This window comes from Patagioenas fasciata, chromosome 2 (genome assembly GCF_037038585.1).
Source record: "Patagioenas fasciata isolate bPatFas1 chromosome 2, bPatFas1.hap1, whole genome shotgun sequence".
Taxonomy (NCBI): domain Eukaryota; kingdom Metazoa; phylum Chordata; class Aves; order Columbiformes; family Columbidae; genus Patagioenas; species Patagioenas fasciata.
The window spans coordinates 147,520,928-147,546,960 of NC_092521.1; the positions used below are offsets into that span (position 1 = coordinate 147,520,928).

General features: G+C 43.1%; 2 protein-coding genes across 7 annotated transcripts in view; one reads left to right on the forward strand and one right to left on the reverse strand.

The window, feature by feature from the left end:
• The window catches only part of TRDMT1 (tRNA aspartic acid methyltransferase 1), a 42,890-nt gene extending 26,563 nt beyond the window's left edge, over positions 1–16,327 (reverse strand). For 2 of the 6 annotated variants that reach the window (XM_071805187.1, XM_065832952.2), the window contains exon 1: positions 2,615–2,734. In XM_071805187.1, coding sequence (XP_071661288.1) covers positions 2,615–2,678 — 64 coding nt within the window. In that variant the 5' untranslated portion in view covers positions 2,679–2,734. Of the gene's footprint in view, positions 1–74; positions 247–350; positions 451–929; positions 1,043–2,614; positions 2,735–14,950; positions 15,116–15,833 lie in introns of those variants that run through there. The other 4 variants (XM_071805188.1, XM_071805189.1, XM_065832954.2 and 1 more) reach the window with 4 other exon arrangements.
• A 383-nt stretch (positions 16,328–16,710) lies between these two features.
• VIM (vimentin) lies at positions 16,711–25,119 on the forward strand. The gene is made up of 9 exons (XM_065830581.2): positions 16,711–17,333; positions 17,459–17,519; positions 21,594–21,689; positions 21,832–21,993; positions 22,499–22,624; positions 23,356–23,576; positions 23,667–23,710; positions 24,127–24,212; positions 24,752–25,119. The coding sequence occupies exons 1-9, from the start codon at positions 16,792–16,794 to the stop codon at positions 24,791–24,793; spliced, it is 1,380 nt and encodes a 459-aa protein (XP_065686653.1). The 5' UTR covers positions 16,711–16,791; the 3' UTR covers positions 24,794–25,119.
• The last annotated feature ends 914 nt before the right edge of the window (positions 25,120–26,033 follow it).

Consider the following 26,033-nt stretch of genomic DNA (forward strand, 5'->3'; position numbering starts at 1 on the left):
TATGTAAGTATTCCTGAACGCAGTGCAATTCATCAAAACCAGTTGTATGTAACGATATGTCATCAAATACTTACTTCAGTGCAAATTGCATAGAACCTTTTTAATTCAAATTGCCTGATTATTAGTTTTAACAACCCTCAAAACAAGATCTTCATCTAGAAGTGTACAGTTCAGACTTCTTCCAAGACAACACAACGCCTATGGGCTGAGTTCTCATATGCTTCCCAGAAAAATAAGCACTCAGATCTGAAAAAAAGTTATACCAACTGTAATGTAAATGTCACCATATCTATCTGTTTTGCAAATTTCAACTGACATTTAACCATTTAGTACTGTCTACAGTAACTTACACAAATAATAATTTAAGTCTCCTCTTATCACAGTCCATCTGCTCTGGCTGGTACCGCTACAAAAGCATCTCAGTCTCACTATTCACAATAATTGTAATTTCTTCAGTCAAATGTAAGCACAGAAGAACAGAAATTACAAGATGGACTGACACTGATGCAGTTGCATTCAGCAAATTCAGAAACAGTAAGCTTGGAAACAATTTTATCCTTTCACGAAATAATACAAGCATTCCGGTTAATTCCTTCACTCTCCAAACTACACAATATATAAAAGTGATAGATGACCTCAAGGCTTCATATGCACAGTATCCATCCACTGGGGCATCACTCCATCAGTATAACTTTGAGATACAAGTTTACAGTTTCTGATAATCTTCTAAGTCCACATTCTCAATATTCCCATCCTTTTAAATATTTGTTGTGTTGTAAATGGTGCTTTCTTAGGTGGCCATCCACAGGATATCACATCTGGCATTACAGCTAATTAACTATTGCACCACATTACTGGACATCCACAAGACATCTATTACTATGTTAAGAATGTAGCTAGACGATATTCAGTAAAGATCTGTTACGTACATACACACACCAACACAGGACGAAGAGCTGAGTGAAGGACCATGGCGTAGGCTAAGTTTCAGGAACCAGTCCACTTTCTACAGAAATATGTCTATAAAACATACCGTTCTTCGTCACCTCAGAAACAAGACTACTGGAAAAGCAAAGCATTACCATTACAGCTATATATATGCAATGTATAACACCCTTATAGCATTCCACAAAATCTCCAAAATCTGCAGTTCCATACAAAGATTTATTTTGCTCTTAATATTCTAAGAACGGCTCTAGAAATAAGGAAAATGCATCTTCACAACAGGTGGTTAGGATTATTTATAAATGTAGGTACCTATTTTGGTATATTGTGTATTTTTATATATTATAAAAATACAAAACATATGTATACATTCAAGCAAACATAGTAGAAAAAATGCCACACTGCCAATTGTGAGTATGTTTTAAGGACATAAATGATGCTAAACAGATTCTACTCTATAAGCATAACCTTTTAATATTACACAGCTCCCTGGAAAACTAACAAGATAAGGTGAGTTTTCACCTGGTTTGTTTTCAACGATGCTCTCTGTTGTCAAGTGTAGCACAAGGGCCCCTAATGCTTTTGAAGGCTGAATATTTGAAGGATTGTAGTTACAATTAAAATTATTATAGCAATACTCATATATTATACAAATGTGTGTTTAAACCAGGACTTCAAAGCAACAAGGCCCAGAGTGTTTTGCAAAGGAAATCAATAGCCCTGGCTCAATTTTTCACTTGAGGAAACCAAGTCACAGAGTCTACAGGACCTGCTGAAGGTCAACCAGGCCATGCTTCAGCAATTCAGTAAATTGAGCTCTAAGGTTCCTTGTACCAGATCAAAAACTCACCTGAGCACAGGGTTTAGCATGAACTCTCTACACCCACATTCAGTTTTCATATTTATAACATGTTATACCAATCTCATATGGTCAGACTCGTACTGGATCATGTAACAGTCTGTGTGCATGCCTACCGGATACTCCAGCTAATCTGATTATCATCCTCTGCACTTTCACAATTCTGATCCCATTCCCAGCACAGTGCACCAGTAGAAGACAGAACCTGTACTAATGAACACAAAATCACGGTGGTCCCAGGAGCAGCTGCCCAGGCTGAAGCAGCAACATGGACCCCTAATGTCCACCCCAACGTGCCCCTGGCTACCTGGTGCCACCCAGCAGCCACAGATGATTTCCAGCACTGCGCAGGTTACAGCCATAGGCCTCTAACACAAACACATCATTAAGCAAAACTCAGTGACCAAGCCCCCTCACAACCCACCCCCAGGCAGCCCTGACAGCAGGCCTGTGAGACAGCACCAGCCCCCGCAATGAGGCCGCTGGCCGGCCCCTACCAAGGGGAGGTTGTGTCACAGGCCTTGGGACGAGGCCGCGCCCCGCCCCACAGCTTCCTGCCACACGGTGCTTGTGCAAGACGGCGGGGGAAGGCGACAGGACAAGTGGGACCAACTTAGCCTGCCCCCCATCGAGAAGATGGCGCCCTCCACAGCCTCCCCTCAGGGGTCGGGGTGCCATCGAGGAGACTGCGTGCTCGGCGGAGGGGGCGGGCGAGCAGGCGGGCGAGCAGGCGGACGGTGGGGGCGCACGGCGGCGTTGCGGCGGCAGCGAGCACCGAGGGTCGCGCTGGCGGCGGCCGCTCGCCGGTACCTTTCAGGGCCTGGTGCATCCCCCCGATGCCGCTGTACAACTCCAGCACCCGCAGCGGCGCCATTTCCCGGCAGCCGGCGCCCGGCCCTGCTCTCCCGCCGGCCTCCCCGAGCTCCGCCCGCCCGTTCCGCCGCTATTTCGTTCCCACCTGCTCTCCCTCCTCCAGGCCAGCGGCTCTGCCAGCTCCCGGCCGCTGCGCAGCCTCGGAGCTGCGGCTGAATTTGGCATTGCTCTTGATTGCTCCTTAAACCCCAAAGGGGGCTTAAGCTCGGAGGATGAAGCCGCTTGCTGGTTTAGCTGGTCCTGCTGCCCCCGAGGTGCCGTGGGGCTGATGGTGACCAGCAGCTCTGTGCACCCTCCTGGGAGTGAGGAATCAGGAGAAGGACCTGCTCCCTGCCATGGATCCCTTTGGGGTCAGCATCTCCCGACCGAGGGCTCCTCATAGGGGCAGCAATGAAATCTCCAACCCGGTTGGCCCTCCTGAGGCCCTGGGCCACTTCAGGGTGTCCAGCGGGGACTGGAGGCCCAGCCCAGCGTGAGCCCCGAGGCAGCAGCGAAGGGCGGGCAGGAGACTGACATGAATTTCGGTGGCTTGTGCCCAGCCAGGTCACAGAGAAGGGGGACGTGTGGCAGTGAAAGGGGCCTGTCCCCATGCAGGGTGTGCCTGCTGCTCAGCTGGGCAGCTGGTGTGAATGGCGCTCCGAAGTTTGGGGCCTCAGTGTTTTGTGATTCCAGCGGGTGGTGGTGTTTTTGAGAAGTCATTTCAAAGCCTGCGCTGCTGGTGGAACAGGAAGGAAGGAAATATCTGATGAAACTGTTCTAATTTGCCCTAATACTATGAAATTGCTTTTGCTAAATTGGAAAGGAAGAAGCAACTCAAAGACACTGTTGTAGTTTGTTTTTGAAACAAGTATTAGATGTGCATTTACATATATATAAAACAACCAGAGTAAATATCCTGCACACTATTATGTGGGTTACCCCCACACATGAGTAGACACCTATGCCTCAGTTTGCACATTTGAATTCTGAAGTGAAGGTGGAACCTTTAAAAAAAAACAACCAACCAACCAACCAACCAAAAACCTAACCAAGAAACAAAAAAACCCTGAACTTGTTTCTCTAATCATTTATTGAGTTAATCATATTTTCGTGGAGCCTCTTAGAAACCTGTCAAAAATAAGGTGGATTTGAGGAATGTTTCTTTTTCCTGAGAAGGTGCCTCATACAGCGTTATAGTAGCTCCTGCCTCTTGTCTTTCAACAGAGGAAGAATTTTTAAATTAAACTGGAGGGCTAGAAAGAGAGAAATCTGCTGCCTTTCAGTGCACTTCTCCAGAATATGAGACACATCAGCTGCAGAAAACATTGGAATTAGAAACAAAATTTCAAAGTAAGAATATTGGTCCTTGACAACTTTTTCAAAACAATTCTGTCATTCACCTGTGGATCTTCATATCAGAGCACGGGGCTACTGCTTTCTTTGTCAGCCAGGAAAGTAAGCAGGTGACTAACACAAGAAGTCCACGGTCAATTTGTAGAACTTCTGAAAGGAAGCACAGCAGCTGAGACACCAGAGGAGACCAGCATGCATTGCAACCAGCGGTGAGGCAGGTTGGTGGCATGGATGGCTGACTGAGAATTGAGAAGGGTGTCTGAATCGCCTAGCATAACAAAACCAGGAATGTGCCGGCTGGAAAACAGTCATGGGACAAAGATGGTGAAGGGTCTAAAGAAGAGTGGTCAGGATGATGAAGGTGGCTACAAAGAGAAAGGTTTTTATCAGCTAAGAAGATACGCTTCAGTAGGACCTCTTCAAAATACAGATGCAAAGTGAAGGTAAAGAAAAGGCAGCTTTTAGACCACTGAAATCAGTAAAGCTGATCAATGAGTTTGAGCTCGTTGTGTTACAATTTCAGCAAATGTGCATCACAGCAGTGCTAGATACTGTGATGAGTGAGAGTTGTAGGCAGCCAGGAGCACTTCATTATTTGGAGCTGCCCAGTACTTGAAGCAATTAAAGCTATAGAGGAGAAATATTTCCTTGTATCAGGGAGACATAACTGACCCTTATTTTTCCTTCTTCTTTCCCTAACTCCAAGGCATTCTTGCCATTCACACATGGGAAAGGTGGAGTCTGGTGGAGAAAGCAGCAGAGCTGTCTCTGCTATATTGGTGGCAGTAGAACATTCCCTGCTCAGGGGAAATCTTCCACCTACCTCCTCCATCAGGCACACTCTGTGTAGTAAACAGCGGAATCTGATCAACACGCCTCCGCTCTGGCAATGGAGAAATTAATAAACCACGTTTGGATTTTATTGGCTGCTTCTTGCAAAGCAAACTTTCCCTAGTGCTCATTTTTAAACTGCCAGTAGTCAGTTTTATAATTCTGTATAACTGTGTCTGCTCTAACCTGATTCTCATTATTAATTGACAGCTGCAAAGAGGACCAAAATGAAAACAGGGAACCTGGAAACAGTTACCTTTTGTACTCTTCCCTTTATAGATGTAAATTCAGCATAATAATAACTGTACTTTTTGGATCAGGCCTAACATAATAGTATTTAAGGTATGCTGCTTATTTCAGAGACTGGGGCAATGGCTGACAAGTGCTGAGATCCATGGCCACTCATCTCTTCTTACAGAAAAGCTGAATGATTGACCAGAGAGGATGAGCCCTGTGAAAGCAATTGTTCATGCTTCACTTGGAAAATCTCTCTAACACATGGTTCCACTGCCATGAGGCAGGCTAAACCATTGCTCACTCTTGGTCTTGTGACCCCGAAGCAGCCACATGTCTGCAAAATTTCCCAACTGGATCTCTCTCACTTACTGAAATTTGGATATTGTGACAGCTCCTTTCTCCACTCCATGCATATAGGATGGGTATGATTTCTGTAAATCTCAATGAACGTTTTCTTTGATTAACAGAGGAGATTAATAACAGAGTTGACGTCCAGTGTCCAGCTCGGTACTCTACATTTTTAGGACACAGGTATGGGCTGTTACATATATCAGTTATGGCTCAACAATATAGCTGGCTTTAATTAACAATTGATAGGCCTTTCTAAAATTATGTTAGTTTATTCTAAATGAGCGCATCTATAGAACTATGTTAGTGTCTTGTTGAGGCAGCTGTTTTCTTGACTCCAATGTATTTATAGTAAAATACATTTTAAGCAAACTGGTCACTTAATGATATTTTTAAAGCTGTTGACATAAGCATGTGATATCAGCATTTTCATTGAGACAGCCTTTGAAAACTTCTGCCTCCAAGCAACTAGCAGCATTTCCTCAATGCAGAAGTTTCCAAAGTTTGCCCACATCTCTGATCAGGGCTGCGATACAGGTAATCATGCTAGATCTGAAGCTGCTGCCCTGGCAACCAGTAAACACATCTGGCGAAACAGCTACAAGTGGTGAGAGGAACACGCAAACGAAACCACTGCAATATTTTCTCTTCTTATAATGCTTTAGAGCTGTTAAAAATGTTACAATTATTAGTGCTGCTAAACATCACAGAAACATGCAAAAACCACTGTTTTAAGATTCTGCATTGTACATGGCAACTGAAATATAAAATAACAAACTGTGACCGGACCCTGTACTCTTGTTCTCAAAGTGAGAAGAAAAGATTTTCAATGTTGTGTTTCTGTATTTCACACCAGCAACAAATGCATGCAACAAGCATGCACAAAACATTTTATAGGCATCTCAAGCCACCTGCAGTTAGAGGTGACTCCTTGCCCTGGCCTCCCACCTGCAGCTCAGCAGAGACCACCAAGCCGGCGAGGCCCCTGCCTGCTCCCAGCTGTCAGCAGGCAGCTGCCCCTCTGCAGCACGTGTCACGGGGCTTCGGTGACGCCACAGGATTGCAGCAGTGGAAATTGCTTTGAGTTTGCTTTGAATGTAACCGCTCAACATAAGGCTGGGTAATGGAAGCTAGCAGACCTGTAGCTGTGACCTGGTTTTGAGCATTTCCTCGGTATTCAAAAAATGGAAAGACAGCAAGAAAAATCTCCTTGTGATAGAGCAGATGTTTAAAAATGTATTCACAGTGATCAGACAACACTTCAATACAGGCAAATATTAATGCTGCTTGTGTCCGAGTGTCCAATATAACCTACTAAATACCTACATGAGGATAGGAAAGGGTATACAGACATCTCAGCTGTCTAGAAGGGAAGCTCATGTTCTGGGTCAGAAATCACTGTGGCTAGGAAAGAATGTGAGGCATGTCATACCCTTGCAATGCAATCACTGAATTAGAAAAAAAAAAATAATACTGAAAGTGTCTAGCATAAATTATTGTTTCCGTAACCATTGGCCCAGTAGGTTTCTAATAAAACTGAAAACCTTTTGCAGCTTACCAAAACTGATCTGGACTGGATGTAATGTTTCAGGAGAGAATTTATCAGACGTGGTTTCTGCTGAAGTGATGCTCAGTAAAGGAAAGGTAACTCTCAGCCACAGACGTGGCATTACTGGGAAGCCTGCTGTGCCGTGCCAGTATGGCTAATGAAGCCTACAATTTTAATTTAAAATGCCATGCATCAGCAAGACTAGAAGTGAAACCTACATCAAACCAGGTTTGTTAGCCTCTCCCAATGCGTTTCTAAGAACGCTATACAGGGGAAATTTATGTAGCTGAAATTATTTGGAAGAGTGATCAGACACAAACTTTTTTAACATTTCTCTTTTCAAATGTATTAATCTCTCAATTTCAGGATTTTATTTTCAGATTCTGAAGTTATCCATATACTCTGTAGGGGATACTGAATGAAAAGACATTGCTTCTCTAAATCTTTACTTTTCTGCTTTAAATAAATTTAAATCTAAATAAATCAGGCCTGTTTGTTATGTTTGGCTTGCAGTGGTCTCCCTGGCTGGATGAGACCATATGTTTACATAATGTTATTGACTTTTTTGTTGTACTTACACATTCCAGTGCTTGACAGAAAAATAAGGGACAAAAAAAGGCCAGTAACAAAAAAAATATATTTTTATATATATGTATATAAATAAAACCTTCACTGAACTGAACGAAACAGCCTCTGAGCTCTGAGAGGCCTGCTGCAGTCAGCCAAAAGATGGCTGCTGCAACAACTGTGGTTTGAATCAGAGCCTCGGAGGGTCACAGGAACAGGGTGACAGCAGCCCCAGAGCCAGGTGCTGTTCAGGAGCACGGGTTCAAGCTGCTGGGGCGGGGTCAGGGGTAGCCTGGGAGGTCCCAGCTCTCCTGCAGGGGCAGGGGAAGCAGCATGGTGTCTGCTGCTCCCCCCGGGGGGTGGAGTGATGAGGGGAAGGAAGGAGTGCAGATGGTGAGCCTGGATGTGCCTCTTACCTTTTTGCTTAAGGCAAGAACTTTCATCTCCAACACCACCATTTGCACAGTGCATAGTGTGCAAACTGAGGAAGGCTTGTGGCAGTGTGTTGGCACTGGTCATGCCTTTTGCTCACGAGGCCATCTGGTACCACCCAGAGCTGTTGTATACCGCAGGCTTGTGTTTTAAGTTTCAGTTGGCCCCTGCCCAAATTTTGTTTTCTTTCATTCAGACCCATGTGATGAGTTTAATCTTTGACTAAGAGTGTAGTTAGCACAGGAAATGAGATCTCTTCTGCTGGATTTCAGTAGCAGGGTATTTCCTCCAGAGAGAGAGAAAATCTTTAATGCAGCTGCAGCAGAGCTGTAACTGTGGGCTTGCTGAACTATCTTGGAATTAGATAAACCTCAATTGCACACAGTGAGTACTGTGAAATCTGCCCAAGAAGCTGAGCACTTGGTGCCTAGGCAGCACGGAGATGTCTTCCACCCTGCCTATATTGCTGGCACTTTGCAAGTGAGTTACTTTAAAGCTAATTTAAAACTATTTTATATCACTTTGGAATGGCAATTACAGAAGTGATTGCACTGTAAATACTCTCTTTCTCACTTTGGATATGTCTACAAACGTCTGTCAAGCATACCAATATACTAAACCTTAGTGGCTGGGACACAGCTCTTTTCTACCAGAAAGTCTGTTGGAAAATACTCTATAGAAAATCACAGATTTAAAGAAGTCGTGAGATTTTGTAAGGATAAACTGAAATTAAGCATAAATTGAAAAGTTATTCTGCTAAAATATTCCAGCTAAAATATAAAAGTGACATTTTTGGCAGCTTGGTCTTGTGGAGTCACTTACCCAATTAAGTAGCACCTCAATTAAGAACCTTTTTTAGAAAAAGTGCTATGAATTTAAAATGTTGTTTTTGCTGAGACAGTCTGGAGAGAGAAGCCCAAATAAGCCCAACCTAAATGGGTCAAGAAAGCCTAAAATAGTTCTTTCTGAAGAGAGAAATCTTGCACAACACATATGCCAGTATGGACTGGCAGTGTCAATATTCAGCTGTAGGGAGTCGGGCTGATTTAAGACTCCAGCAAATATGATTCACATAATTCATAAAAGAAATACAATGGGAAATTGTTGGAATTGTCTATCAGGAACGCTGCATGTCAGATGAAGTCCCTGAGGATGACTTCATTACAGTAACAGTGCCAAGTCACATGTAGCACTCACTTCCTATGGTATAGGACACAGTTGTTCAAAAACTAACAGAATTAAACTCAAGTAACTAATTAACTTACACTATCCCTAATTCACATTATCGTTATCAGTCCATCCAACATGTATATTGTAGTACAATAGTATGATGTCTTTCATCTGCAGGATTTATCTCAAGATTCCTCTTGTTACCCCAGAAGTTGATTATTTTCAGAATACAACTGCAGGACAGTGGCATTATTATTATACCGTATTCAGGGTGAGCCATTCCTGACCTGCATGTGGTTTCAGGCTGGCGTGCTTTGGACTTCCACAGTACGCTTGGTAACTTCATTCTCATGGAGTTTATGGTAAATGCCCAATCCATGTCAAACGAACAGCCACAAACATTGGCAAAAGTCTAAGAGTCAGCAAAACTAAAGCATCTACAAAGCTGCCGAATAATTGTTAGATCCTTCCTCCTGTCATCTTACACAAGCTTTCTACCGCTCAATGACCATATGCAAGACCAAATTCTCAAGAAAAAATTTGGGTAGCTAGTGAATTTGTCTTTGTAATGGGAAGCAGGATACCTTTCCACCTGAAAAAATCTGGTGGAAATATTTGCTCTCTTCCTTTTCCAGCCATATGCACCATCTACTCTACACGTATTTAATACATTTTCCACTCCATTCCCTGTAGCCCACCATATTTTATGCATACTATCAACTTAAATCTGGATCATCTTCCCACCTAAATCCCAACTGGACAGAGTATATTTATGATTTAAAATTAGACATAGAACAGGCATGTAAAAACTGCTTGTCTTCTTAGGAGCTCAGTTTCTTCAGCTCTGGGGTGTGTGCACCACCGCCTCTTCCCCTTGTAAGGAGACAACTAATGCCAGAATGGCTAACACAATGTACATTCAGTTTATGAGTCTCATTGGAACCAAGGGTTTGGCACAAGAACTTGGACTGAGGAATCCTCTAAAAACTTGGCCCTCGAGGAGCTAGTACTGTTCTGCTTGTCCTGGGCATCTCAAAGGAAGAATGGAACAATTGTTGCTTGCAATTAACGGTTCCATTGCTGTGTCCTGCCTCTTCCTCAGAAAGAACATCATTTCCTGGTATATCATGGCAAGAAAACATTATGCTATTTATGCTTTGTGTAGGTGATGGAACTGGGGGAGAGAGAAGAATAAAATCACTCCTCAGATTTAATTGTTTTTTGGCTAGAGGAGCTCTTTAAGCAGTTTGCTTTGAAAGAGCTTGGCCAAAAAGAAGTAGTAAATGTCTAACTGACAGGGTTCATTAATGGCATACTAGAATCACTTCTTTTAGCTTTTTCTAAAAGAGAGAAAGGATGGATGACTCATCTTTGAAAAGGTTTGCAATCTCAAAATTTGAAAGAGTGATCGCAGACATTAATATTTATGGTTTCCCCCTGTAATTTGACAAATGAATATTTATCCATGCTGTTGACTTCTACCTGTGCCAACAACTTACTGCAGGGACAGCGAGGTCAAGATAGCGAAGTCAGCAATGTGGCAAAGGACAGAAAGAAGCCACACACATTATACAACATTTTGCAAAGATCCTACTGATATCTTACACTGACTTTCAATTAAAATCCTTTTTCTGATTTTTAAGTTGAAAGGTCTTTATGAAGTGCCTATCACAATCCTTGGATAGTTCCATGGAAAGGAATACCTGTATTATCATGAAAATGCACTTTAAAATTGCTTGCATTGATACGGAAAGAAAATAAAGTTTTCCAGAAAAATCGTCTTCATGCAAATATTTGCAATGGTCATCTATCCAGTGTGTGAGACCTATTCAACATAAAATGCACAGTTAAAATTTAGTCTGCATGATCAAGTTCCAACATTAAGTATTGGTGTGAGAAGTCAACAGTGCTGAAAGAATTTCTCCCCATTCCTTCCTCTGGTCATTTCTGATCAGCTAGGCAAGCTTTGCACCACAGGAGAGTAGTTAGTGTCTGTTAGTACCACCAAAACAAAGAATTTGAGGCTAGAAGACAGTAAGCACAGGGTGGAGCTGACAGAGTGGACCACCAAAATATTGCTTTTCTTGTAAGCAATCCGTAGCTCCTCTAGTTTTACTCAAGACTGAACTGCGAAGTAAGAATAACAATAATCTCAGTCTTTTCTGTATTTTCTCCTGGATGGCTTAAAGTTTCCTCAAGCTCATCACTACATTCCTTGTTTTTCCACTCAATGTGATTCCAGTATTTACATCTTTCTGCTACTGAATTTGGTATCTCTTTCTCCCGTCTCAAAAATCCAAAGACATGACCCCTGCTCATTTACTCTGACGTCTTCCTCAAGTCTACCATTTCTGTCACCTCTTTTCGTTGCCATTATTTCTCCACTCTGTGCTATGTTTTCTTCTGTACATGCATCTACAAGGCCACCCAAATACTCATCTTCTTATTTCTACCCCAATACATCTCTTCTAAAAAAGAAATGGTTTCTCTAAATAACAATTATTTTTTAAGCCTAAAAAAGTTAATTGGGTCAAATTAACAGCGTCACTGCTCATTTACTGTTTAAATCCTCATGCATCTCTCCTGTTCTTTTGCCCTCTGATTGAGACTTTTGCCAGGTTTGTCTTTGGCAAAATACAAACTTAATGAAACAAGGACAGCAGATGCCTAAAATTTTGGACTACCTTTTTTTGGGCACCGGAATCAAGATCAAGGGACTTGGTGTTTCAGGTTGAGTATCAAGCCTCAAACCATGCCAAGGTTCTTGTCAGTTTGGAAAACCTTGCCTTTTATGTCCCAGGCATTGCTAAACATATTGCTGACATTCAGCAATCAGTGCTATTGCTATTAAGTAAAGTGAGACAGATGGAGTGTACAGGTTGTCATCTTTGTCGTTGTTGCGTAAGGATGGATTAAATAAATTGCTATACCTATGCCAGAGCTGAAAAACTTCTCTTTCTCTTCTCTGTGTTGTTAGAACTATGCATGGCATTTGAGACAACCATGGGACTCGGGGCAGAAAGCTGTATTGCCTTTGAAAATGAGTACCTGATTTGGTATAGAAATGTCCTATCTTGATATAGAAAATGTCCTATTCTGGCCACTAGAAACCATAGTAGAGGGGAACTTTGTGCACGACAGTAATAATTTTTGGAAATGTTAATCATGCAACTGGGTGGCATGAGTCATGTTCAAAACACTTCCCTAGTGATGAAACCCTTGCCAGTTTCATATAGTTCATTTTACATTAAAATATAATATTGCAGAGAGACTGGGTTAGTTTTGAGTAAAGAGCCCAGTCATTTCCTTGAAAAAATCAGCAGCTAGTCACACCAGGGTGATGTGCTTCGCAACACTGGCAGCAACAGTAGGCAACAACATTTTAAAAATAAGTTTCATAAAAGAATTTGCCAATTTCTTTCTTAAGACCATAATTAGTCAAGGAAGTTACTCACAAGGGGAGATTTCAATGCTTGGATCTTTAGGTGTTCTGCAGCCCAGTGGTGTTCAAAAACCCAAACCAGCTTCTCCCAGGCAGCATGCAGGGAGACAGATTCTCTTGGGTTCAGGAAAATCTGCGCTTCCCTGGCAGCACTGGCCTCTCCTGGGGGCTCCTTCTCATGCTCAGCTCCCAGCCAGAGGGAGATACCTGCCCCAGCTGAAGATTTACAGCCAGAATCCGTTTTTTGGAAACAGGAACCTCTCAGTTTTCAAAACCATAGCAGTCTTACTCTTTTCAGACTGCAGCTGAAGGAGGAAATAGTCTTTCAGACTAAAAGTTACAGCACTCACTCAGGCGATAGGCACTTGATGTTAAGAGTCTTTCATATCCTCCCGTGAAAGTGGGTTTCTTTTTCACTGAGCTTGTTCAATATTCATGGAGCAGGGCTAGTGTGAAGGTGCCTCTACTGCCCCATGCATGCCAGGGCTTCAGGTTGCTATATGGTACTGACAACAAAACTGATTGCGTTTGTATAGCAGTATGTTTTTCCTGGGTACTTAATATTTTATACCTCCGGGAAGCAGAAACTTTACTAAAAGTGTATATATCTGATTAATGAAAGCACTGACATCTGTTTAGTTAAGGTCTGTAATGACTGGAAAACATATTCAATGCTTGGACTAAATTTCTCTACTTTGTTATTTTTTAAAAGAAATGGCAAAGAATGTGATTGCCATTCTTTTCAGTGATGTTTTTAGACCAACAGATATTTGTGCAAGAAAATCAGAGGAATTCTGACTGTTACGAGGACTTTTTCATTTTTAGCATAACGGACTTCCAGTATAAATTCGTTCAGGCATCTGTACCCTCTCCCTTTGCACACCCATTTTCCCTGTTAATGAAAGTTACACAACAATCCAATATTTTTTGCTACACTTCTAGGGCTTGATTCTATATTTCATTCTTGGCAGTGAACCAATACATCAATTCTCTGGCAAAAAGCCAAAAAAAAATCCAAAATAAATTTTGCATTGTGAACTGAAAGGGTCATTATAAAAATACCTATTTCTTTTTTTTTTTTTTTTAAGACTGCCTTTGGCTTCCCTGTGATCTGCCTCTGCAGGGGTAAGTGCACACTGGCCAGGCAGCTGCCTAACTGCATACTGGAGTCACAAATGAAGGCATCACAAGAAACAGCACAGATGACAACTAACAGTTTATGAATAATCCCCAACATGGTGTTTAGTGATGCTATTAGCTGTCTGTCCTTCATGTCAGACGTGGCCAAGGCCCTGACCAACCATGGTCTCTGAGAGTCCCATAACAACTTCCTTAGAATTAGGCTGATTATTGTGGTTTCATTTCAATTCAAAGAAATACATTCTCCATGATTTTTATAGCAACGCTGAGATACGGTCTTTCCTGACAAGTATTGTGGAGATTTTCTTGCATTTCAAGAGACCAGTTTGTGTTCCCCTTTGGGGTTTGGGATGCAGACGTGCATGAAACCCATCACCGCCTTACAAGAAAGTTAGAGGTTCCTCCATTTATGCATCTGTGTACATGCCAACCAGCAAAAGGCACTTCAGCTTTTATTGTAGTCCCAACAACTGACAATATCCGAACACTTTTAGGAAAATTTCATAGTGAAATATAGCAATGAGGCAGGTGGCCAAGAGTACATACGTCAGCAGTGACATAAACATATGGAAATTACACTTGAAACACGGGGGCGTGTCATATTTATTTACTAAAACAAACACCTCCCTGGATTTTAGGGGCAAAGCAGTTTCTGAATGAAGGATGACTGTTGCGTGTGTGTGCGCACCATTGAAGGTTTTCCGAAGTTGTGCTCTGTTAGGAAAACCACATTGGGCACAGTGCACCTCTAAAAAACCCAAAAATCTGCTAAAACTATCAGTACTTCTGAGTAAAGCACGTTTAATCTGCGAGTCTGTCGGTTATGTGCTGGTTTACTTATTTGCCTGCTCGTAGACAGAGTGTGTACTTTTGTGCCAGGGCTCACAAAGGCTTTATAGCTCAAACTTGATGGCTTAACTAAAGAGGCGGGACAGCAGCAGTGCCCAGGCTGGGCTGTGGGTCCCTCGGCCCCAGGAATGCCGGACGACCTCTGCCTCCCATTCAGTGGGTGAATGGAATGAGCTGCAGCCCAGGACTCATGCTGCAAGCACTTCAGCAGCTCAACCTTGCCAGCTTTGCTTGCTTGGCTAAGCTTCTCTGAATAAAGGAAATTAAAACCTCAAGGACCTACATTTAGATACAAACTGCATTCCTGCACTTCTGCTTGCCATCAGAATGAAACTAAAGCACAGCTTAATTTACAAAAAAAAAAAACCAAACAAACCTTAATAAAATTTATGGGCTCTGATTCTTGCTCCTGAAGTACAATATCTGAAGCATAATAGCTGACTTCACTGTGAACTGGGGTGAGAAGATTACTTTCCTCTCTGCCTGTTGTTTGCATTCAGGTTTATCAGAATTGCCAGTGAAGATACTTGCTTCTCCAGGACTGCAAGTTAAAAAGAATTAAAAATCAGTAGCAGTTTTGCATCCCACCAGTGCTGAAGTAATACATTACAGATTAGACCTCTACATTGTATCATTCACTTCCCACAGCAAAGAGGAAAAAGATGTCGCTTACCTGATGTGTCAGTGCAGGATTGTTCCCTAGAGAATGAGCTGTGCTTTGGCTACTCAAGTTTTAAATTATCTAAATAATACAGATTCTGTCATCTGCCTTGAATAACTTCTGCACCCACACTGACAACAGTCTGCTGCTACTCAGTCTAAGTTTTTCTGTTAAATTTTATGCCATGGCTATTGCCCTGTACTACCTACCCACGTCATTCATCTCTACTGCTGGTAGCCCCATTTTGATAGTAAAAATGCTCTTGAAACACTGGGATTTTGGCTGGCCTTTGGTGCTACACACATAGGATATTTGCAGATCATGTCTAGTGAATAATTATCATTTTGCCAGGTGCTTTCCTTAGACTCTGATTGTGGGCCTGTTGAAATAAATAGCAAAAGTCTGTTGAGTAGAACAGCACAGAAACAAACCTTTGTTAAAATCTTGCCTACCACTGTGCTAGTTATTAGAAGGATTGCATCCAGAGGCAAGATCCTGACTGCAGCTATTTCAATAATGTACTGTCCGCATTAAAAAAGTTACTACTGAGATCGTTGTTACAGTGACAGAATTAAGCCTTAACTGTGTAAATACTCACCCAGCTACAGGGAAAACACATTTAGCCTGTAAATGTTGTGTCTTCAGCACGGAACTAGGAGGTGAGATATTGCTGTCAATGGGAGGCAGCTAAAGAAGACGCAGATGTGTAATTTTTCTGCCTGTTTATTTTGAACACTCGGCAGCCCTTTGTGACTAGTTAGCACCACTCTTCGCTGATCTTACTCTCTTACAGAAAACTAAAAAAGAAAAGAAACAGGTTCTCAAAAAGATATGTATGTATATATATACATCATAGCCTACAGAGGATTTTTTAATGTACCCATCCTGGGTTATTTGGAGTATCATGCCTGTCTGTGGCACAGCATTAAACCTGCCGCCCCTCCCTCGCAGTCACGGCTCCAGCTCTCAGAGGAGGGTACGAAAGTCCAGGGAAAGCCCAGCGCCCGCTTCCGCGAAGCCAAGGATACCGCTGCTGTCACCCCCGTGGTCCTCGGCCGCGCCGGGGTTCCCCCCATGTCCCCATCTGCAGCCACCGCCCCGCCGCGCCCTCCCTGCCACTTCCCCTGCCCGGGCGGCTGCTCTCCCGCAGCCCCGTGGAGAAAGCTGCCGGCCCTCGGGGCTCAGCCACGCCGCCCCCCGCGCCGGGCAGCGCCGGGAAGGTCGGAGGTGCTGCCCGCCCCCCCCTCCAAACCGTCCCCCACGCCCGCCTTTGTGTCCGCAGTCGCGGCCGCCAGCCCCTCACCCTGCGCACCCCCGCGGCCACCGCCCCCTCCCCTCGGGGCGAGGCGCGGCGGCGGGCGGCGCGGCGATTGGTGGCGCGGCGGCGGGCGGGGCGGCGATTGGCGGCGAGCGGCGGTTGGCGGGGCGGGCCCCGCGGCGGGCGGTGGCGCCCCATAAGAAGGAGCCCGGGTCGAGGCCACCGCCCTTCTTCGTCCGCCGCGCACTTGAGCAGCCCCGCTCCGCTCCCGGATTACAAAGCCCGCACCGCCGCCGCTATGAGCTTCAGCACCAAGAACTCCTCGTACCGCCGCATGTTCGGCGGGGGCAGCCGCCCCAGCACCGGCACCCGCTACATCACCTCCAGCAGCCGCTACTCTCTGGGCAGCTCCCTGCGGCCCAGCACCGCCCGGTACGTGTCCGCCTCGCCCGGCGGCATGTACGCCACCAAGACGACGTCGGTTCGGCTGCGGAGCAGCATGCCGCCCATGCGGCTCCACGACTCCGTGGACTTCTCCCTGGCCGATGCCATCAACACGGAGTTCAAGGCGAACCGCACCAACGAGAAGGTGGAGCTGCAGGAGCTCAACGACCGCTTCGCCAACTACATCGACAAGGTGCGGTTCCTGGAGCAGCAGAACAAGATCCTGGTGGCCGAGCTGGAGCAGCTCAAGGGCAAGGGCACGTCCCGCCTGGGCGACCTCTACGAGGAGGAGATGCGGGAGCTGCGCCGGCAAGTGGACCAGCTCACCAACGACAAGGCACGCGTGGAAGTGGAGCGGGACAACCTCGCCGACGACATCATGCGGCTGAGGGAGAAGTGAGTGTGCGAGGGGAGGGCGGGTTCGGAGTATCCCGAGCTGGGCTGAGGCCGGCGGGGGCTGTGGTGGGGGATTTGGGAGGGACCCCCCTGCTCCCTCCTCACCACTGCCTCACCCCTTCCAGGCTGCAAGAGGAGATGCTGCAGCGGGAGGAGGCCGAGAACACCCTGCAGTCCTTCCGACAGGTTTGCGGGGGAGCTGGAGGGAGGGAGCTGCGGGAGAGGGGAGCGGGAGGCGGTGGTGGGGCCGGGGACGGGAGGATGGGGTTGCAGGAGTTTGCTTTCCTCGCACAAAGGAATTCTGGCAGTTCTCACGCAAACCCTCCTTGTTTTCTTTAGGGGGATGCTGTGGTCTGAAGGGAGGGGGGGAGACTATTGTCTTGCTTTATCCAAGTCTAGCCTGTTTTACAAAAAGCGGTCGGACGTGGAATCGCTTTCCGATCCAATAAAAGTGAAAGAGGGCCATCTGCTCGCTCGGCTGAAGGGTATTAATGGTTTCTATGGGATTCACTGTGGAATGCAGATACAGGCATTATGGCAAGTGTGGTGGCAGCAGATTGAAATAATAGATCCCTTTGTGTTGGGGGGGGGGGGGGGGCGCGGCGCAGTGGGCTGCATTCTTACTAAATGTGTAATGGTGCTGGTATATTTCTCACAAAAAGTGTCAATCTTGTATATGGTCCAGTTTTTTGCACAAAACAGAGCTCCTTTTTGTTGAACCACTTTTGGTCAGTGCATTACTGGACAACAGTTTCAAATTTAAAAATTTTCATATGGGTGTTGTCTGCTGGCAAGAAGTAGACAATTTGTTTCTTGGGGCGAGGTCACAGCAGTCAAGTCTGCTTCCTCTGGATGTCCCTTAAGAACATACAATTTAATCCTCTGTAAACTAAGATGTTAACATAGGAAATGAGTTGTGTTAGAGTTTAGTCTCTGTAGGATGCTGCAATGTTATGCAGATAACCTAAAACCTACATGACAGCCAGAACCAACTGTGCAAACAGTGTTCAAAAAGTGTTAAGCTCAGGTATTCACTTGTGTAAAACCAGCTTTCAACTTGGATTAAGCCTTGTTTGGACTAGGAGATATTTAGGAATGTGCCTTCTCAAAACAAGGTCTCTTCTCTAAAACGGCTGGTGAGAAACGGCATTCCCTGCGTTCCTTCCAGCTGGAAGCGACTGCCCTTATCTCCAGACAGCTGGGCACTGGCTGACTTCATTCCAAACCTCTTCGTAGATGTTAGTAGATATCCCATTCAGGAAATCATCACTTCATTGTCAGTGTTTCTCTGGGCAAGGTTTTTGACTACAGTATATTAAGAGTCTCTGAAGGAAAGCAGGTGTCTTCATGAGATAAGGTGTGGAAACAGAGGCATCAGTTCCCTTTGGAGTCTGGGAATTCAGAGTCTGCTGGTGTTCTGGGGACAGAAGTTTGAAACAGAACAGCTCAAGACACTGCCTTCACTTCAGCTTCTGTTATTTTGCATGCTAAGCCAGTTTAATGCAGTGTGAAGTTCCATGCAGAAGCATTTAACTTAAGTTTTAGAGAACCTAACTTACTCTGATTCATTGCTGAATTCAGGCGAAGGATCCTTTGACTTAAGGCTGGTTTAAATGATCTTTCATGCTTAGTTGCTGTACTTCGAGGCATGTCTACCTTGATTTCAAACCAATTAAACTTTCCAAAGGCTCTAGGCTTTTAAGTGAACTTGGTTTTGTGCACATGCGACATTCATTGTCCAGCTTTTCCCTGCACTGTGGAAAAGGGTTGTTCAGGAGCTCGGGCTCTTAGCAGGTCTGTGTGTGCAGTACAGGCAGAACTGTGTCCATTTAACCTCTTAAGGTATAGTTTCTGCATAAGAACTGCAAATCATTGTCTATGGAAACAATACACTAAATTCACTTATGGCTTAACTGGTGCATGCTGGTGTGTTTTATTTGAACAAGACTAACAGCTACATTTTCCTTACTGTGGAAGTGTAGGCTTAACATGCAGATTTTGAAAACTAAATGTTTCATTCTAAGTATTGTTCTCCTGCAAGTTAAATTCATAGAACACTGAAGTTGAAACATCCTGTTGTGCTTTTCGTTGTAAAAAGGCACAGCTTTTTATTAAACCGTTATTCTTGCACCGGAAAGATGTATACATAGATTTGGAACACTTGGCAAATACCTTACTGTTCTGAGGTAGCATCAAATTTACTTTTTACTTGATGGAGCAATTGGATACTTAAGTATTTTAAAATAAAATGAAATAATATTTGAACTGTATTTCCAAAAACTGCCTGCTTTAGAAACTGTTTAACTCAGATGTGCTGAATGTTAGCTTAATTTTTCTCCTGAACAAAGACATGTGACTTTACTCACATAACGTAACTACATAACACTACATAAACCTAAGGGTTCAGTGAGTTCTTTCCTTTGGGACAAAACAGGCATCACAATTAATGAGAAAGTTATTTGCTGCAGCTTTTGCCAGCTACTGTGGCATCAAGGAGTAGATTATGAACCTATGACAAGACTAACAGGTCAGCTACTGGCTGATGTGAGGTTTGTCTGAAGGAAACATGGATGCTCAACGCTGCAAACTGTGTGACTGGCATTAAGCCATCTCTTAGGAGAAAATCCATGTGCAATCCAATTGCATGCATGTATGCCTTGCGCTTCGTTTGCTCAGGCTGCAAGTAGCTTATTCATTTATGTGGCTCTCCATATGTTTAGGAAATACAGATACACCGATTCTTTACTCCCTAATGTAATGATAATGTATACAGTAAAATACATACTATATATGCAAAGTGTCTTCAATTTAAGATGCTTTCAGTTTATTATAAGCTACTAAAAATTTTCTAGCTGTTCAGTTGTCCTGAAAAATATAATAGTCTTCAGGATGCAGATTTCTGTAAAATCCACCGGGAACTCTGTGGATGTCTGTCTAATTGCGTAAACATGTTAGGTCATAGCCTTGTAATTTCCTTCCAGAATATATGTTATTTTTGAGATGAGAAAAAATGAATTAAGGAATTCTTTCTCTGAATTGAAAAACAGAGCTGTTATGAACTGTGGGTGTAAAACTGGAGTTGAAAGGGAAGTAGTGGAGTAACTTTTGCTGGGTAAAGAAAACAAAATTAATCTGGAGCAAGAACCTTACCCCACAGTAGGAGTGATCAAAGGAATGGCTTTCTAAGAGTCTAAAGAAAACACTCCCTATTTCAAAGTTGCCATAATAGTGAGAACTGCTGATTAATTGGGAATGCTTACACTTTGGGCAAATCCAAAATAGCTTTAGAGTAAGCTGTGAAAAACAGATAAGTGAATACCATGTGAACATAAGCATGCAGCTGTGTCTGTAGCCAATATGGCAGGAGCAATCGTCCCCTTTGCAAATGAATTGTCTTGGTTGCACATTTAAAATGTAAGAAGTTACCAATCAATGTTTATTCCTAAGTTATGTTTTTGAACTAATTCAGGTTGCTCCTACATAACATTCATGGCATATCTTCTCTTGTGCCTTAAATGAATTTTTGCTGTTGATTAAGACTATCTCCATCCAGCAAAAGGTGGAGTCTTTGCCAGCTAATGTGAGGGTGTAGGCAACAGTGGCTAACTAAACTTGCGTTTATGTTCATACCTTTTTTTTCAAGGCATTTCTGTCAAACCACTTGGAGAAATAAATGCTTGCAGTTCCTATGCATACCTTACTAGCTTTACAAGTATGTGTGCAAGCTGTGGTCTGTGGACCCAACAGGCTCTGTGGTTGGTCACCAAAGAGTCTGTAAAAAATAAACAAGAAATTAAGCTCAGTGATAGGAATGTAGGTACTGCTAAGCTCCCCTGGAGAAAAAAAAAAAAAAAAAAATAGAAGTCTGCAAATAGCAAGATTCTTTTTCAGTGTAGTCAAGCTAAAAGAGCTTATTGCTGGCTTGTGACCCAAGTATCTGCTTCATCTACAAGCTGGATTTACACCCACTATGATCTGTGTGCTCTTGATCATGCTTAGCCATTCATTGGCAAAGATGAAGTAATCTATGTATGCTGTATAGTTCCCCAAATCACAATAAAGGTGCACATAGTGGTCTCTGAGTCTAGAGTAGGAGGTGGCAAAAAGATAGATGTTTTTCCCAGGTCTCGATTTTGCATTTTCTTAAGAGATCAGGTGTGGCATCCGTCTGTACACTACTGGACTTGCTGTAAAAGACTTCAAAAGGCTTCTCTACATCACTATTTTGTAGAATTGCTAATCATTCTTCTCTCTGGTCAGGATGTTGACAATGCCTCTCTGGCACGTCTTGATCTGGAGCGCAAAGTTGAGTCTCTGCAAGAGGAGATTGTCTTCTTGAAGAAGCTTCATGATGAGGTAAGCTGAATCATGAGGTCTGTGATTAGATGCTGACAGTCTGTTCACTGAGTAAGCTCTTCACTGGTTGTGGCCCAGAGTCCCCACCTGTTTGTGTTCTGTATGTCGTTGTGTAATAACACCAAGTGTCTGCTTCTCTAAGGAAATCCGAGAACTGCAGGCCCAGCTCCAGGAACAGCACATCCAAATTGATATGGATGTTTCCAAGCCTGATCTTACTGCTGCCCTGCGTGATGTTCGCCAACAGTACGAAAGCGTTGCTGCTAAGAACCTTCAGGAAGCTGAAGAGTGGTACAAGTCCAAAGTAAGTAACATCTGTTCAGATGCATCAGGTACTCGAACTAACTGTACATATCAGCTTTGCTGTAGAAATTAGTCTCTGTCTTTCTATGGGACATGAACAAAACCGTGGCACAGGGTCTTGTTTAAACTCCTTGTCTGGGGAGAATACAGCTGAAAACATTACTTTGTGTTGTAAGTGCCACATCAAAGTAATGGGCTCATACTTGGGAATCGTCCCTATGCTTGTAGCTGGAAGCAGATGTTGGATGAAATACTGAAGAAGGGAGCGAATGAATGGGTGAAAAGGTGGAAACATAGAGATTGGGGAGGCAAATATGAAAGGTTTGACTGTGGATTCCAATTTAACAATTAAAAATAAAGGCATTTTAAGAGTAATGCTAATATGTAAATGTTTCAGGTGTTGGGGCTTGTAATGGCTTCAGTTGCTCTCAAATGCTGTGTCTAAAAAAGTCTCATACACCATTTCTGTTGAAGTGCTATGCTAACCAAACTGGGGATTTCCACAGTTTGCAGATCTCTCCGAAGCTGCTAATAGGAACAACGACGCCCTGCGCCAGGCCAAACAAGAAGCCAATGAATACCGCAGGCAGATTCAGTCTCTCACCTGCGAAGTTGATGCTCTTAAGGGAAGCGTAAGTAGAAGACAGCAGCTGTTGGAGCATTCCTCCCTTTGCAGCTTTTAGCACTGCACTGCAGTTTAATTGTTGATATAGATGTAAATGCAGATACTCCCCCTTGCAATGCAGCAGCATATTAGTATTTTTTGAAAAGGAAGCTATGGGTTTGGTTTGCCTGCCTGTGCTACAGTGCACTGATTGATATACTGACTTGACACACTGAACTAGTCTTACTTAAGGTATAAACAATAAGTTCATTCTCCTGCTATAATATTCACTGCTTACGCAACGCTTTCTGGAATTGTTTATGGCTTGTCTGTCAGGTACAGCTGAAGTTACAAAAAAAGCTGGAGGAGCAGTTGGAAAGGAGGTGAAAATCTTGCTATTCCTAGAACCTGACTGCCTTAAAGGCTGGATTCAAATGGATTTAGCAGTGTACAGCACACTTGCAAATCCCCTCACTGAGGATTCCTGCATGCTGACTTGTACTGCTTGTGGTGGCCTTACTGTAAGATATTGTTTTGCCACCTGTTAGGACATGGTACACCTCAGATCAAGTAGCACAGTGACCCATCCTGACTTTGCAAGGGGAAAATACGGAGATGACAAATTTGGGGCATGTGTGGGTATTTTCAGATAGGATACTATTGTAACTCAACTTCTCTTTTTTTAAAAATTGAAGGGTCTTGAGGGTGGGGAAGAGTGGCTGAACTGCAGCACTGCTTGACTTCATTATTCTCTTCCAGAATGAATCCCTGGAGCGCCAGATGCATGAAATGGAGGAGAATTTTGCTGTTGAAGCTGCTAACTACCAAGACACTATCGGCCGTCTGCAGGATGAGATCCAGAACATGAAGGAAGAAATGGCTCGCCATCTCCGCGAGTACCAGGACCTGCTGAATGTAAAGATGGCTCTTGATATTGAGATTGCCACCTACAGAAAACTGCTGGAGGGTGAAGAGAGCAGGTAAAAATCACATGCAGACACTTTTGTAAACAGCAATTACTAGAAGATACTCTAAAACTGTGTTTGACTTCATTTCTTTTTTTCTTTCAGGATTAACATGCCTATTCCAACCTTTGCTTCTTTGAACCTGAGAGGTAAGCTGTTTCTGCTACTGCAGTTTAGACAGCTGTTTTGTCATTAGCAAAAGGGTCCTGGTGGGTAGTTCCTTTTACTCTAGTATTTGAACTTGTATAAATGCTGTTGCGTGTGGATGTTTTTCTTAGCTATAAATACAATATTTTCAATTATTTAACCTTGGATGGGAGGAGCTACTTTGTTCCTGGGCAGAGATGTTCTTAAATATCAGTACATAGTGAGTGGTTTAGGTGTCTACTGAAGGCGCTTTAAGGGGAACAGAGAGAAAATAGAGATTAACTTAGCATTCAGAGCAGGAGACTTCTTCATATACTAAATTTGGGGTTTGAAAGTAGACACTAAAATCTCTTAGACTTCATTTCTCTGAGGAAGCGCTTCATCTAGACTATTGGTAATAATACATTTTCTCCTGCAGAAACCAACATTGAGTCTCAGCCAATGGTTGACACTCACTCAAAGAGGACACTTCTAATTAAGACTGTCGAAACTAGAGATGGACAGGTTGGTGATAACCTTGATTTTATTTCTGTCACAGCTGGTTACCTTAAAATACTCTTAAGTTTGTCTACTGTTCAGTGCAGCCTGTATATGATAGTCAGTATTGAGTAGAACAGCATCTGCAGTCCAAGCTGCATGGCTGAACATATAGGTGTAACAAACAGGCTTCTGTGGAAATGATCACAAAATCCATCTGATAGCAAAACCCTAAGTGGCTGAGTTACCTGTGTCCTGAGTATTTAAGTTCAGCTGAATTAGCAAGTTCTGACAAGATTTCTCACATCACCTGACAAAAACATGTGGCAGTAAACAGAGGGTCTTGTCTGGGACAAGGTACTGTTTTCAGCTTAAATGTTAAAATAAATAAAGCTTAAATGGTTTCCAGATGCTGTTTACCAACTAGAACTTGTAATTTGTGAGAGTTGATATCTACTTGTTCACATTTCTGTAGTACTGGATGTTCCAATTCTAACTCTAAAAAGAAAAGAAAAATAACAACAATCTTACACTAAAACTTAATGCAAATATCTGTTTTTCAACAGGTTATTAATGAAACTTCCCAGCATCATGATGACTTGGAGTAAAGCTGAAGTGAGGATGCATACTTATTAATGCAGGAGAAATTCTTACCAGCAAGATTTAAAAAGTCCATGTCTTAAAGGAAGAAACAGCTTTCAAGTGCCTTTCTGCAGTTTTTCCATGAGCGCAAGATTATTATGCTAGGAAATAGGTCTTAGATCTTGCAAACTGACTCTCCCTGAAGGATTAGAGTTTACAATGGAGTCTAGTTTACAAATAGCAATATCTTGTGCTGCAATACTGTTTTTAAGTATCTGAATTCAATAAAACTGCTTTTTCCAGCACAGTATGAGCAACCTGTCGCTACTTCAATAAATCTTTGGAAAATGGCTCTTGATGTGTTCTAATTTCTTAACTTGATGACTTTCTGGAAAGCCATAACAACATAATGCTGGAATTTCTATACGGTTGACATCTCCAGTACTGGTTGTGTGGAATGTTGTTTTTTTTCAGTCTAACTAGATAAACTGTCTTATTTACTGCTTAGGTTTTGGAACCAACTAAAATGGACTATAACTGGCAGATGCATAATGTATTATGATACTTCTTATCATGCAAATAAAAGATACTTCAAGCTAATAAAAATTAATCTTGCTTCCATATACTAGTTAACTCAGTTACTAAGAGCTAAGAATGCCCAAAATACCTTAAAACTTGACTCTATGAAACATAGTTAAGTACAGTGAAATAGTTCATGCAAGCCCTTATCTGAGGCAGCACCTTTGCAAAGTTAACAGCTGACTTGATGCATTGACTTCATTTTCCAGGAAAGACTGGTTCCCAAGGGCTTGTCTGTAATGCAGAAGCTAAATGAAAGCTTCATCTAGAGTGGGGGTTAGGAGAGGTGTCTAAAGGGAATGCATACAAACAGTAACTTGCTCAGCTGGTAACTTGATTCCAGCATTTGAACCCATTTAAAAAAAGGAAAGCCACAATATTCGGTGTTCTTGGCTGAACATCAGCCAAAGCCCAGCAGAATGGGGAAGAGAAAATGCCTGGGATTTGGCCTGCTGTAGTCTTCTGGGAGGCAGAAGTGAAAGGTTGAAGTCTTCTGCAAACACTTAAAACAGAAATTTTCTTTGGCAGAGCAAGATGCTTATCAAATTAAAACCCAGCCACAACCTCAGCACAGCTCTTGCCCTGCAAAAGTAGCTACTCTGCATCACTCCTTCCATAAAGCCTGATTCCTGTAAGCTTTTATTCAGATGAGTAAATGCAAACCAGAGTGGTTCAGTAAGTAGAATT